Source organism: Tyto alba, unplaced genomic scaffold (assembly GCF_018691265.1).
Source record: "Tyto alba isolate M040663 unplaced genomic scaffold, T.alba_DEE_v4.0 Super-Scaffold_29, whole genome shotgun sequence".
Lineage (NCBI taxonomy): Eukaryota > Metazoa > Chordata > Aves > Strigiformes > Tytonidae > Tyto > Tyto alba.
In genome coordinates this window covers 11,844,673-11,858,800 of record NW_024881303.1, presented here as the reverse complement: position 1 = coordinate 11,858,800, position 14,128 = coordinate 11,844,673, and the positions used below count along the sequence as shown (strand labels likewise).

General features: G+C 36.5%; 1 protein-coding gene across 5 annotated transcripts in view; it reads left to right on the top strand.

Moving 5' to 3' along the window:
* Window positions 1-14,128, top strand: part of TDRD9 (tudor domain containing 9) — an 86,485-nt gene that overhangs the window by 22,431 nt on the left and 49,926 nt on the right. For all 5 annotated transcript variants that reach the window (XM_042799200.1, XM_042799204.1, XM_042799202.1 and 2 more), the window contains exons 3-7: window positions 4,385-4,482; window positions 4,918-5,139; window positions 7,539-7,661; window positions 9,885-9,965; window positions 13,386-13,550. In XM_042799200.1, the coding sequence (XP_042655134.1) occupies window positions 4,385-4,482; window positions 4,918-5,139; window positions 7,539-7,661; window positions 9,885-9,965; window positions 13,386-13,550 (689 nt within the window). The remainder of the gene's footprint in view (window positions 1-4,384; window positions 4,483-4,917; window positions 5,140-7,538; window positions 7,662-9,884; window positions 9,966-13,385; window positions 13,551-14,128) is intronic.

Genomic DNA, 14,128 nt, shown 5'->3' with positions numbered 1-14,128 from the left:
GAAGAAAATACGTTGTCACAACTGTTAGCCAAAACAAGTAGATCATTAGCAGTTCTTATTCCCTGGCCCGTTGGTCTAGTTTCATGATTTTTACTGGCTGTTTCAGTCACTTACACACACCGTTGATTCAGTGAGATCACAGGATGTTGTGCAGAGGGGAACTTTCCAGAGCTATATGTATGGGACACTTGCCTGTTTTGAACATACTAGGGAAAAAAATTTCTTTTTTTTTTTTTCTCTGTAATCTGGGTATTCCAAACTGTATGCACGAACAGTGTTACTCTTAAGCAAGCTTCTAAAATCATTCATAAACTTCCTATTTTTTTTTCTTTTTTTTAAAGTACACGTATTTTCATGCAGCTTTGTAGATGACAGGTTTTTTTTTCCTCTATCTTCATTATTTTTACACCATTGAGTGGATCTCTTCTGGGGATCTTCTAGGTCCCTGGTGATATAATTTGTTACAGAGAAGAAGCAATTTAAATAGTGTTTCTGATTAGGTTTCTGACATATAAAAAATTAAGTTAGAGAGTTCCTTAAATGTTTTTGGATTCCAAACAGATGCATGCCAGAGAAATTGATCATAGCACAGATCTTGACCCCAAACGCTTTTGCATTCAAAATACATGCAAGTTGAACAGGATTGCAATGGACACGAGCAGTGTCAGGAGCAAAGACTAATTACATGTGGTATTTTCTTAGGAATTTTAACGTTACCGGAGGGGCATCCCTCAGCAGTCAGAGCTTCAAGACACAGAAAACTGCTCAGCCTGTTTCCTCTGGTCAGGATAATTGCTTTGCCCAGGCTCTGGGTTAAGCTCTTCAGGGCTCGCTCAGCAACCACTTCATGTACTTTGCGTTACCACTGAAGTTCTGATTCACTGTGCAGTCCTTACACTTTGTGGCTCAGTGTAGGAGCCTGGTGGTTTCCTTTGGCTTTCCTTTCCCATTAGCTTGCTTGCTAGCTGTAATCACTTTCTGTGTTTGTAGCTCAGCAGAAGAATAATCAGTGATGTAGTATGCATCTCATTGGACTCACCTAACCAGTACTTTCAAGTATATATTTTTTTTCATGGATCTCATTTTAATTTCTTTAGTGGCAGATACCAAGATCCAGCTGTACAATATCTTCTCCTAGAACTGGTGAATACAAAATTCTTGTGTTAAAAGATCTTTTCAAATTCAATTCACGAAACTGGTGCCAGAAGGAATACATCTGCTATGTGGATTAAAATAACCAAGATATTGTAAAATTGCACTTTCCATGGGCAGTAGACTGTTTTAGTCACGGCAGTTAACACACCTCTACAGAACTTTAATAATAATTGAAAAGGAAGTGAGCAGGCAAATTCATCTTTCCCATAACTGAGTTTTCAGTTTCTTTTTGCACTGAATAAGGGAATTGGTATCATTAGTTACTCTGGATTGACATTAATGGTGCTTATACACAGAAATATTTTGCTTGTCAAAACAGTGTGGTGGGCAGTTGCATGTTTCTTCAATTTACTGCTTGCAGGTTCAAAGTGTCCTGCATTCTCTGTGTGTCAGAATCCAAGGTGTGTAGTTGAGCATGATGTTTTACAAAAGTGCACCAGTTGGCTTTGTTGTCCCAGTCTTAATAATATGTTCCAGAAAGTATAAGCAATTGAAAAAGTGAAACTTCATGCCTTTCTTGCTGATAAGTCTGTATTCCTGTAGCTCCTTGAATCTGTAGATACTTCTATTTGCAGAAGTGATCTGTTTTTCTAAAGACCAGTTCTCATTTTGGGGTTTATTACATAAATAGATGAAAAACCCAAAACCCCAAAAAAACTCAAACCAAGCAACAGCATTTGAAGGTAATTATACTGTATGGTATAGAGTCGAATGGTTATTTAAATGAGTAGAAAGTAGAATAAACTTGGAACTTGCATTGAATATTCAAGTATTTCTATTCTGCAGTGAGTCTTCATTGTTCAGAACATCTTTATTGGGGAGAAAAAAAAAAAAGTTTGAGGTCTTATAATATGATTGCTCAAGTTCCCAGTCCCACGCTTTTTTTCACTAACAATCTTACTGGGTTTCAGAGACAGCTTGTATCCCTAGTTTGTTAGTGGGCTTTTTCGTGGCTGCTTACGTGGCATCAGTGTTCATCTGAAGTTGCCAGTTTACTCCGAGGCTCAGGACTGTAGTGTCTGCTCTAGACAGAAGTCTCACAGTTGTGATGGTATTAGTTTTCCAGGCAAACTCAGTAATGTTTCTTTCAATTTAAGCACAGAGTAGATGTCTCAAAGAGAAAAAATAAACTATACAGTTTTTAGCGCTTGCAGCATCTACTGAATGGTTATATGGCTGCCAGTTCTCAAACTCTGCACATTGGATGACCATTTATTTTTGCTATTTTTTTTCCAAACACCTGTACTTAGGAGAAAGTAAGATATTGGTGTCCTAGAACTCGCATATAAAAAGCAGTATAAAAAAGTTACGTTTCATCAATGTAAAAGAGATACACAAAATTGATTAAATTGATCTGATCATTGAGCAGGTACAAGAATACTGGTGGTTGTTTAGTTGTTTCTATTTTTTTCCTCTGTATTTTTAAAATAAATTCTTGATTGAAGTTTAGGTTAATTTTTTTTTTATTTAATACGCTGGTTTTTTACGGAGTCAGAGAAGCTTATAATGTGAATCCTACCATTTAAATTTTTTTGTCCTCCTTTTTTTATAAGCACTGATATAGAACTGCTGCTGTTTTCTGTTGTATGCTTTTAACACATTTTTCAAAATTGCAGTTGTTACATGGAAAACCCAGCAGAGGTGGGAAGGCGATGTTGCTTTAGCAGGAATATGCTGACACTGGGATCTTTTCCCTAGCAGCTTGAGATTTCTTCAGCATTGGTCAACTCATAGAGTTACTGACATCTCAGAAGTGACATGTTTGTGCCAGAGGGAAGCCAGTCAGCCTTTGTACAGCGTTGCTGTGACAGAACACTATATATGAATTTTCCAGGGGAATATATTTAGAAACTTGACCAAAAGGATCTTAAGGAGGACAGTTAGTATTTTCAAGGGGTGCTGTTATTAAGTTCTGTGTTGTATGTGTTTAGTAGTGCTAAGTAGCTCACTGTGCAGCGATCACCTCTGACTGTGGCACTACACAGAATCTAGGTAAAGAACCTTTCTTGTTGGAGAGTGTGGCTTCAGGAGAACTCTGGGGTTTAGTGCTTTATGAAACTGTCTTAGTGAACTGCCTAGCTTTTGGGGGTTTGTTTTAATGTGGGAACAACTCAATTTGTGCTCCTTGACACTTGACAGTGTGGGGTTTGGAGCACATTCAGGTATGGTACAGAGACAAAAAGTTGTTCTGCCTGCTTCTGCTTCACTGCTGAGAGATTGTTAGTAGAAGCAAACTGTGTTAATAAAAGCTACAACTGTGCAGTATAGCCTTTATTTTACAGTAAATACTGCCATTGTAAAAAAAAAAATGCTAGATTTCTTTCCCACTACTCTGTATTTCTTCAGGAAATAACATGACATAAAGAAAAGTGAAGTCTAAGTTTTTATTATATGTATGCAAATAAGTAAATTTCATCATAGTGCCTGGTGAAACCCATATGAAATTGCATTTCCACTTTTTTTTCCAGTATACTAGGGTTTTTTAGCCAAATTGTAATTAGCAAAATTGTTGTATACCAAAGTCTTGTCCTGGTTTTCCCACTCTGCACCTGCCTCCACACCTGCTCAGTCCCTTTTTTATTTTTCATGGTCAAACTGACAGCAGGCTGCTGAGCAGCAACTTGTGACAGCAGTAAGATTTTTGTCCTGTATTATCCAGTGATAATGGTGACTAACTCCTGCCAAGTCAATGCAGAATGTAGTATCACACTGAAGGGTCATCATGATACTTAACAGACTTGTTTTAATTGCCAAGTGATAGAAACATCATGGTCTTCCTGTCAAATTGTGGGTTATTGTGTACAGTGGATCCAATAGGCTTTAGGGGAAACAACCTGTGGGTATGTGAATAAGTCATATTTTTTCAGTGTTGTCCAAAAAGTTCCTGGGAACAGGAGTATAGCTGGCAGTTGTGATGCAAACTGTACAAAACCACTATTTTTCTAGAGAAAAGCATATAGAATTACAGAATTCTATGCATCTTTGACACTGACAGTGACTTACACAAGAAGCAGTGTTTTGCAGAGCTGCTGCCAGTAAAACAGAAGTGCATAAACACAGAAAATCTCTTCAATCTACTAATATTAAAAATTATTAATTCTATTAATGCTCAAAAGCACATAATTCAAATTTGATAGAAATTAGATTTTCAAATACTGTTATACATTCTCCTGTTGGTCTTTCCCTTTCTCTATTTAAATAACTTACTCTTGGTTATTTTTATGCCTAGATACTTCATTGTCTCAGTGTGAATCAAGTGCTAAGACATCTATACCAATAACTAACCATAAATGTGTGGATATGCCTATAGCGAAACACAGGGAAGAGGTAATTCATTGTACTTCCTCTCATTATGGAATAAAGCTGAAAATCATGTTTTGTTTTGTTGTTTTGTTTTTTTTTTTTTCTGGAAGGAAACATCTGTTCCTGTTTTAAGCATGGTACAAAACCTTTGTTCATTGTACAAAACCATTGTATAAAAATTCTTCGAGGAAGAAACATTTGATTGCTGTTACGCTTTCTGGTTATAGGTATTTATGTAAAATATGTAAGCAAGCGTGTGCCCATGTTCTTTTTTGTGATCTTCTAATATGTTTTACGAGTTCAGTTATCTATAGATGCCTAGGAGATGATAGAAAATGCGGCAGAGTGTTTTACAGAGATTTTATATGTGGCCTGGAAGCTATTGATATTTCAAATCTGTGTGAAATCTATTTTGAGCTGTTTTGTAGATTTATGAGTTTTTTTGAAAAATTGTTTCAGATAGTGTCTCTGATAGAAAGCAATTCAGTTGTGATTGTACAAGGAGCAACTGGAAGTGGTAAAAGCACACAGGTTCCACTATATATTTTGGATTATTGCATTCAACAATCTATCTACTGCAACATTGCTGTTACCCAGCCTCGGAAAATTGGTGCCAGCAGCATTGCCAGGTGGATTAGCAAGGAACGATCGTGGAGACTAGGAGGATTTGTAGGATACCAGGTATAAGAAAATTTCAAATCTTATTTAAAAAGTACTGTATCTTCTTTCTCAATTACTTCTAAGCATATCTAACATACTGAAGAAATGCTGAGAATCTGCTTTTGAAGTGGAATTGCAGGTCTCTAGCTGTCATCTTTAAGCTTTTAAAGTTGAACAACTATAAATGCTAGTGTAACTCCAACAGTAATAAAATTGTCTACATTCTGATAATTAGATAAATCTATATTATTAATCACTGAAATTGTTGTAGGAGAACTATACTCTATCATTTTTCCTTTAAACTCCTTAATTGGCATACTTGATTGTTTGACTTTAATACATTTACCTGCCAGCTATATTGAAACTTTCATGCATTTAGGGCCAGCTTGTTTCGTGAAGATCCTGTCGTTTCTTCTTAACATGAAAAACTTGAACTAGTTTTTCTTATTAAATCTACTTTCTCCTTTAATTTTGTTCATCTCAGCTTCAAACTCAGTTTTACCCCTCCATTTATAAACTGGATGCTATTTTCATCTTTTGACACAGATACTGGTGTTTTAAGCATCTTTTTGTTAGTAACCGCAGTAAACTGCTGCGATGGTTGTTTCACTGGTAGTTTGATAATAGCTGTCTCTGGATGAGCTTCTCTGTGTCCGAAGGCTAGTGGGTTCACATGGGTGTTGGTGGTGGGAGGATGTTCCTAGAGAGTTGTCTGCTTCTGGAGTCCTTTGCTGGGAGGAATACATGTTGGTTTCTTCTTCCGCTCTTCTTCATTCTTATTCTTGTTTCTTCCTTCCTTTTTTCCAGTTAGGATCATGTGTATATATGTTTTCTGACATGCATTTACAGCTTTATTTTTCTTCATTGGCCTGCAGCTCCAGGTTACTTCCAAAGGTACTGCATATGGCGCTATTTATGTATGTTAGATGTTTTCTCTTTGTTACCCATAAAATTAATTTTGTCCAGTTCCAAGTCTGAGAGGTTTTCAGTTTTAACTGACCATTATAGAGTTGTTTATAGCATGGGGTCTGCAGTACCAAGCTTCTGCCTCATCTGTTATCCCACGTTTGCTTTCTTCTGTGCCACATCCTTGGTCTTCACTTTCCACGGTCTCTTCTACTATACTGGATCTCTATATCTGTACACTACACTAAATTGCTGTCACATCTAGACCAATTAAAGCAAAGGTGAAGGCAGATCAAGAAAAGCTCAAAGAGCAGACCTGACATGCTTTAGTCCTGAGACCTTGCAAACTCAGTACAAAGCTTGTGGCCTGTTACTGATAATAGCAATACCATATTACAGGGCTACACAGACACCTCAGCTTCATTTTCCCATCAAAGGGATCTTTATCATCATCCCTACTGAATGCTGTTCTCTGCCTAAGTATCAAATCTTATCAGTGTCTTTTGATATATCTACAACAAATACTGCAGTAGGAAAAAATATTTCTCTTTTTTTTTTACACAACTGAAGTTTGAGGTAAACACTCCAGATGATTCCATAAAAATAATGTTCTGACATAATCTCAAATTTTAACTAAGCCAGTATTAATAGCCTCCAGTTATCATTCTGTAGAATCACTGTGGGTTTTGTAGGTTTTTGTTTTTAGTTTTTTTTCAAAGTAATCTCTACATAAAGTCTTTCATATGATCTTATACCTTGAATTAATTAGTCATAAAATTGCTAAACTGTTTCATTAAGCCAATGAATCTTAGACATAAAACAGTGGTGTGCTTCCATACTGTCTTCAGGACAGTATATGTGGATGTGCTGTGATTGTTCTGCATGCATTTTTGTGAGCTGAACAGAAGTGGAGGTAGAACAGTTGAGTGTAGACTCAACTGAGTGTAGAGTCTGCTCTAAGCTGCTGTAAAAGCTCCAAGTGAAAAGATAGATAGTCATGGCTCTGCCTGCCTGGGTAGGTAGCACCTGGGGCAGCTAAAGTTACAGAAGTATTTTAGAAATCAAACCCCTGCTATTTAACATTGAGTTGTAGAAATTTCCTCTTAGGAATAAGTTGACTGATCTTGATGATACCTTATACCTCTTTCCTTTTCTTCTGTCCAGTAAACAAACTATATTTTGGCAAAATGTTTTTCTTGCTTTGTATATTGGTGGAAAGACCCGTGTATGTACTTCTAAAAACCTTTGAAGAAATCTTCTCTGGCTAGAGCCCCCAGCAAGGAATTTTGATCCTTTACTTTATAACTTCAGGGTTTCAATTTTTTTTTTTTTTAATTTATCCTAAAGAAAATATTTGTGGTTAACTGGTTCTGGGCATTTGTACAGAGGCTTTTACAAGTTTAACAGAGTAATTTTGATGGGTTTACACTATATTTCATTTTGGAGTTCTTTCAAATGCATGTTCCTGTAAATACATGAAATACCTGTTCCCATCTATATTATTTTTCTGTTAGGTGAGTTTAGAGAACATCTCCACAAAGGACACAAGGTTGTTGTATGTGACAACTGGAGTTCTTCTTCAGAAAATAGTTTGTGCCAAAAGCCTCGCTGAATTCACGCACATTTTTATTGATGAAGTAAGTTGGTGGAAATAAACTTAAATTTCATTTTAAGAAAACCTTATTCTCTCTTACAATGCCAGAAAAATGCAGACATTTACTTGTAAAGATGCTTTGTATAAGCTGTCTAAGCTAACGCTTCTTGAAATGGGCTTGTCTTGGTGATCCTTTGAGCAACAAAGTTTAGAACTGAGGGTGGATGAGGATTTTTGGGAGTGCTTAGCTTGTGTTATGAGTGCCTTGAAATGTTTTCTGAAATCCACTGTGTCATTTTCAAGAATGTGTCCAGCTAGGCCTATTAGGAGGAGGCAGCTAGTTTTTACTCACTTGGTTATTACTGCCCTTAGAGTCTTTACTCTTCAGGCATGTCCTGAAAAACTAAATAGCCCTCTGACAGTTCTCTGTCTTCTGATGGGATTTTTTCAGTCCACTCATGTATTCATTATTATTTCAGTCACTTCACTAAAATGCTAAAGAAAATATACTTGTAGGGTTTTTGTAATTTGTGTATTTTTACATGTTTTTATGCTTATTTTCTGTGGTAAGCAGTTATTGGCTGTTAACCACAGTCAGGTGTGAAATTGTGCTTTCACAAACCATGAATGTAAAGAGTGTAAGATGTAGGATTTAAATCTTGGCATGTACAGGTTTGTTTTATTTTGTTCCTTTTTTTTTAATGCTGCTTTTTGTTTTTATTCTGCTATGGTATTGTGGCTGAGAGTGGCTTTGATTCTTGGATGCTTGAGGAGCAGGCAGATAGTAGTTGGTGTACCATTAGACTATTGCAGTAATAATGAAGGCTGTCATAACTGTACTTGAAATGGTGCGTTGAAAACCTGGAAAAGATTGAACAAATTTTTGTGTGAAGAAACTCTAAGAGTTCATTCAACAGACAAAAGAACACAAAAAACCCAAATCCTAAAGAATTGTACTAGTTATCCTCATGGGAAAGATTTGAGGTCACTCTAATATATTAGCAGTCTTGCAAACCTGAACATTTTTAAGCCAAAAATGAGGAAAGACAGATTAGATGCAAGATGCAAATGTTTACCAATAGAATACACATACATAGAGAAGTGTTAGATTGTTCCTTTAGTTTTAAAACTATTGATTAGATACAAAAATTGATGAGTGAAGCTTTCTGGCCCCTTTTGCAGGAGAACAGAATTATGCAGGGATTTTTCAAACCTTGTCCGTTTGGGTGCTGTAATTTGAACTGATGATATCAGCTTGTACCACTTCATTCAGCAGCTCCTAGCTCTCATGAGTGTATGTGGTTTTTGCTTCCCCAGCTAAAATTCTAGTCCCTTCTCTTCCCCATATGCCATTCTTTTCCCCACATCTATCTCACATATCTTTCTATTGACCCGGTAGTAACCATTTTAACAACCACATGTTCTCCACTTCCTTAATTGCAGGTCCCAGCCTTCTTAGAGTATTGCAGGCACTTAGGAACATACCTAAGCAAACTTAGGTCAGAAAGTCATTACTTCCTACAGCAAGACCTTGTTGTCAGCTTGAAAACTGCGTTAGCTAAAAAAGTTTCATAATGGGGAACTATTGAAATAAGTATATATTATGTTAGAATATGCTAGTTATCTTACAGGTGATGAATGATAATGAGCTCCAGAAAAATTTACTGCATTTAATGTATTTAAACAGTAATTCAAGAAAGAGTTATGATCATAACTGATAATGTTGAGAAGTGTTTATTGAACTGCAAGGAGCAGTGAGAAAAGTCAGGTGCTAGGATATATAAAGAATTGGGTGGAAAATAACATTTTAAGAAGCAGTTGTGCATTTTGATCGTAGCTAGAAGCTATTGGGAACAAGGGCCGTCTATTCAATTTGCTTTGCTTTTAGACAAGCCAACATAGACCCTGCCTGGATCATTTCTGATCTTAGCAGTACAGCTGACTTACCCAACTTTAGTATCACTTCAGGTGTTATTGTCAACTCTAGGAGAACTAGGCGCTAGAGCTCATGATGGGTGTTCCAGTCATTATTCTACATTTTTTGTGACTTAAGTGGCATATGGTTTTCATGGAATGCTATAGTCATCTGAACAGCACCGGTGGATTCTAAAAGGTGATTGATGTGCATAGTCTTAAAAGGTGTGCTTGCTTCTATGAAAATGTATTGTTTTTCCAAGTTACAAAAATAAAACATGAGTAGCCAAGAAAGAGATTGTCAAAAAGAGCATGAAATAATGAAACTTAAATTGTGGATGATGTCTTCCAGGTGCATGAGCGTACAGATGAAATGGATTTTTTACTCTTGGTGATCCGTAAACTGTTGCGCACAAATTCACAGTCTGTAAAGGTAGGTTCAAAGTATATCTGCTACTTTTTCTTGTAAGAATAATTTTTTACATGTTTTTGATCTACAAAGGGCATGTTTTAAAGAACTTAGCATAAATTTGTCATTATTTTTTACTAAACTGTTATTTGGTTTGCCACTCTTCATAATCAAGCAAGCTAAAGGTCATTCTTTTCCTGGCTGCTATGATGTTTTCTAAGAGACTTTTTTTTTTCTTGATGTTAAAACGCATTAGTTTCTAAAGTCTGCTTAAGGCTAAAAAATGCAAGATGAGTATTTGACTAGAATTATGTATTGGGTATTGAGGGCAGTGCCTATCCTTGGTTAAATATGGTAGTATTAACTATTCAAAATATTGAGCCTTTTCTTTAAATGGGATAACATATTTGGAAAAAGAGCAGAAAACCAGAAATGCTGTGTTGTAATTTCTAGGTGGAACGGGTAGTAAAATATGGCTGAGATTTTTCTCTGCACGTTAGGAAATTGTGCTTTGTACTAAAGCAGAGTTTGCAGAGGTTTAGCATGACATACTTGGTCTTTGTGGTCTCAAAGTAATGAACTCTTGAATTGGAAGAAATTAAATACAAGTGATAGAGTTAAGCTAACTTGATATATTTCTGTGCAGCTATTTGGGACTGCAGAAATTCTGAGAGAGTGTATGTGTCCCTGAAGTCCCTCAGTTCATGTGAAATGTTCTGTTCAAAGCAGGCATAACTTGAGTCTACATTTTCTGGTTTTGATGTTGTTGGAAGGGAAACTGTGTTCTTCTGTACAATCCACCATATTGATTCAAACCTGGATAACTTTGTCTTTAGATATTCCAAGTATGCTCTCACTGAAAGTGCTCTCCCATTTGGCACAGGGCATGTGTGTGCACTTCACATCTTTTACTTTTTATCCCTTTTCTTGCTGATAAGAAAACTCACTTGTCTTTTAATTCAGAGGTAGTAGTGTGAAGCTATTCAGCCTTTCTTAGCACTTGGCTCTGCCTACCAAGAATACCAAATAATTTGATCATACTTGGTTTGTGAAGTTTGCCCTTGATGCTAATTTATCTGGTTGGTGTCAATGGCAGGAAACCATACAGGTCCTACCATCTTCTCTGTTAGAAAACATTTTTCTTCTATAGGTTCCTGAAAGATTTTTTTTTTCCTCTATTATTCTGATTAAATCTATCAAAATTGTCACTGCAATACTTTGTCTCTTCTATATCCTTGTCTGCAGTTGTTTCTTCAGGTGACAGTTAATATTTTATAAATCTGAGACAGTCTTATATTTGTGTGTGGGGGGGTGTATGTGTCCTGCTGAATTTTTTTATGGTGGGGAGGGGAGAACTCTTGATCTCAATTGCTGCGTTTTAGTGGAGCGGAACAGGTAATTCAGTTTGAATCTATACACTAAGCCCAATGTCTCCTACTTCATCCCTTTTCAGTCTCATTTGAAAAACTGAAAGAAGAGCTCTGATAGTGTGGCAAATTCCTTTAGAAAATGCAAGATTCTTATCCCAGCCTCACTGGGTTAATGAAACAAAAGGGTGTAAGGAGGCCTATTTAAGGCAAAAAAAAAAACACACACATATATATATATATATATATATATATATATATATATAAATCAGGGTGATATGAAATATATATGTGAGATGTTTATCTCCTAATCCGGATATTGCAGACCTTAGAAGTAGCAGGTAATTCAACATTGCATCAACTGACAGGGTGGCAGGGGTGCTTCTGGCACACGGAGGACAGGATCTAGGTGTGGCTCACCTACCAACTATGCTGAGTTTTCTGGCAGATGGCTGGTGCAGGTTATTGCTTTTAGATCACAGAGCAGACAGTTGATTGACTGTTCTATTCCAGTGTGTTCCTCTGCCATATTGGTGATAGGTGCTTGTAGAATTTCTGCTTTGGAAGTACATCAAACTCTTGGTTTAGTAATGCGATCCTTCAGGCACTCTTGTTAGGAACCTATGGTTTTCCTTCCAGTTTGGAAGGACTTCTTGAAGATTAGAGTGCAAATTACAAAAATTGTCTAGAAGAAGAGGTAATTTAATATTCCTTGCCTATAACTGCAGTTAGGATAATTTAGATTGGATTCTATTTCAGTAACCTTCAGGCAAGGTTACATTTAGCTTATTTTCCTAGCAGAGGTGAGCCACTCTCTATTGAGCCATGAAACAGGTCATGCTGTAGTGGGACAAGTTTCATGTATTTGCAGAATTACATCCTTCCAGATTTCTCCTTTCAGGATCATATTAAATGACTTCATGATTTAGTCTGCCTTCTCTATGTGTTCCTTTTGCTTTTACATGTGCTTTGGAGCTGAGCATAGTGGTACAATGCCCACTTTGTTAGCTTGCCTGCCTGTCACTTCATAAGGGGGATGCTCTTGTATTTCACTGCATTTTTGTTTTGGATGTTGATGTCTCTCTTTCATTCTATTTTCAAATTCGTGCAAGGCGTCAGGAAAGTAGAAGAGGACTGACCATGTCCCAGTTCACAAGTACTGCTTAGAGTGTCTCAGGAGACCTGAAGATAAAAGAAACTGAACACTAAACAGTTCATTATAATTCCTTGGCTCTTTGTCCTTTTTGAAGATGAGTAGTTTATTCCATCTGGCTGTGTTGAGCAGTGAGAGCACATGCCAAATAGAGGGGTTATAGAGTAAATAGCCATAGCCACTAAGTTACTTCATTCTTCTCCCTTCCCTGCTTCTGCACATGCTGTTTAATCAGGGAGAAAACAACACAGTGGTAAATTCTGAATTTCATAATAATTGAAAGAAGAGATGCCACCAGGTAGCAAATGCAATTTTCTATTCGTCTCTTCAAGTGAATACAGGTGAAGAATCTTGTCAGAGTCAGCAAACAGAGCAAGGAGCTTAGTTTGATCCCTAAGACTCTTAAGTTGCAGAAATCAATTGAAACTGAGAGAAAAATCTATTTCACGTATTTAAAAATCATTATAGTAATGTTTTTAAGGCTGCGTTACAATTACAGTTACTGCTCTTATAAGAGTCAGCCCATCTTTTGATGGACTTAAAGGCACTCTAACTGTTTAGTAAAACAGGAATTGGAAATACTATACACTTTTTTTTTCTTTTGAGGCCCATGTAAGAGATCATAAGCTTAAGGAATAGTGCTATAAGTTTTTAGGTTGAATTTTTACCAGAGGAAAGTTTTCCACGTTGTCTGCCCTAGGCATCTAGCCCGAGCTGTTGCCTTACAAGTGCTTACCTTTTTTCACATGCTACCTGGGCAATTTTGAGCATTCAGCTTTGATTGTCTTCAGTGTGCTTAGGATACATACCTGTAGTAACCAAAATTAGACCATTTTAGCATAAAGAAAGAAGCGGAGATTTCAGCATAACATGACATTTTCTGTTAAAATTAATGTTTTACATTTGCTGTGCAATTTTTAACAGATAATATTGATGTCTGCTTCCATCAACTGTAAGGAATTTGCTGATTACTTTGCACTTCCGGCTCATAATGGTCTGAATCCAGCCTGTGTATTTAAGGTGGAAGGCAAACCTTATGCAATTGAAGAATATTATCTTGATGATTTGAAGCACACTGTTCGTTTCAAGGTATTGTAACTATAACTTTATTTCTTTGGACATAGTAAGAAGGAACTTGGAATAGTCAATTTGAAAGCTCACAATCAATTTTACATTACAATACTAAGAACTAGCATGTGAGTAAAACAGGGGTCTCCTTACCAGCAGCCTAGCTTTTCTTTCATGTGACAGAAATGGAATGTAAAGGACAGGGAATTTTAAGTAGTATGTGGCATTTTGTTTAGTAGTTTGCTTCAAGATGAACTATGTAAAAGTCTGTGCAGACAGTAACATACGAGAATTTATAGATCTCTTTGAATACAGCTGACAAACTTGGGGAATATTTCCTGTGTTGGTTCATGTTGCTGTTATGTGTCAAAGGTAGAAAGAGCTGGGAAATTAAGAGAGTCATCAGAAAAGAAGCATTTATGAATAGAAGTTTGATGTTGTCAAGCTGGCTTCTCTTATCAGCTGAGGCCTATGTGTTTCCAATTTTTTCCTTTTAATATTTCTTTTTTTTAATAGTCCCAGAGCTGTTATGCAGTAGTTCTGAACATATTTCCGTTGTAGCCATGTAGACCACCATGGTAAATATGTAATACTGAGTA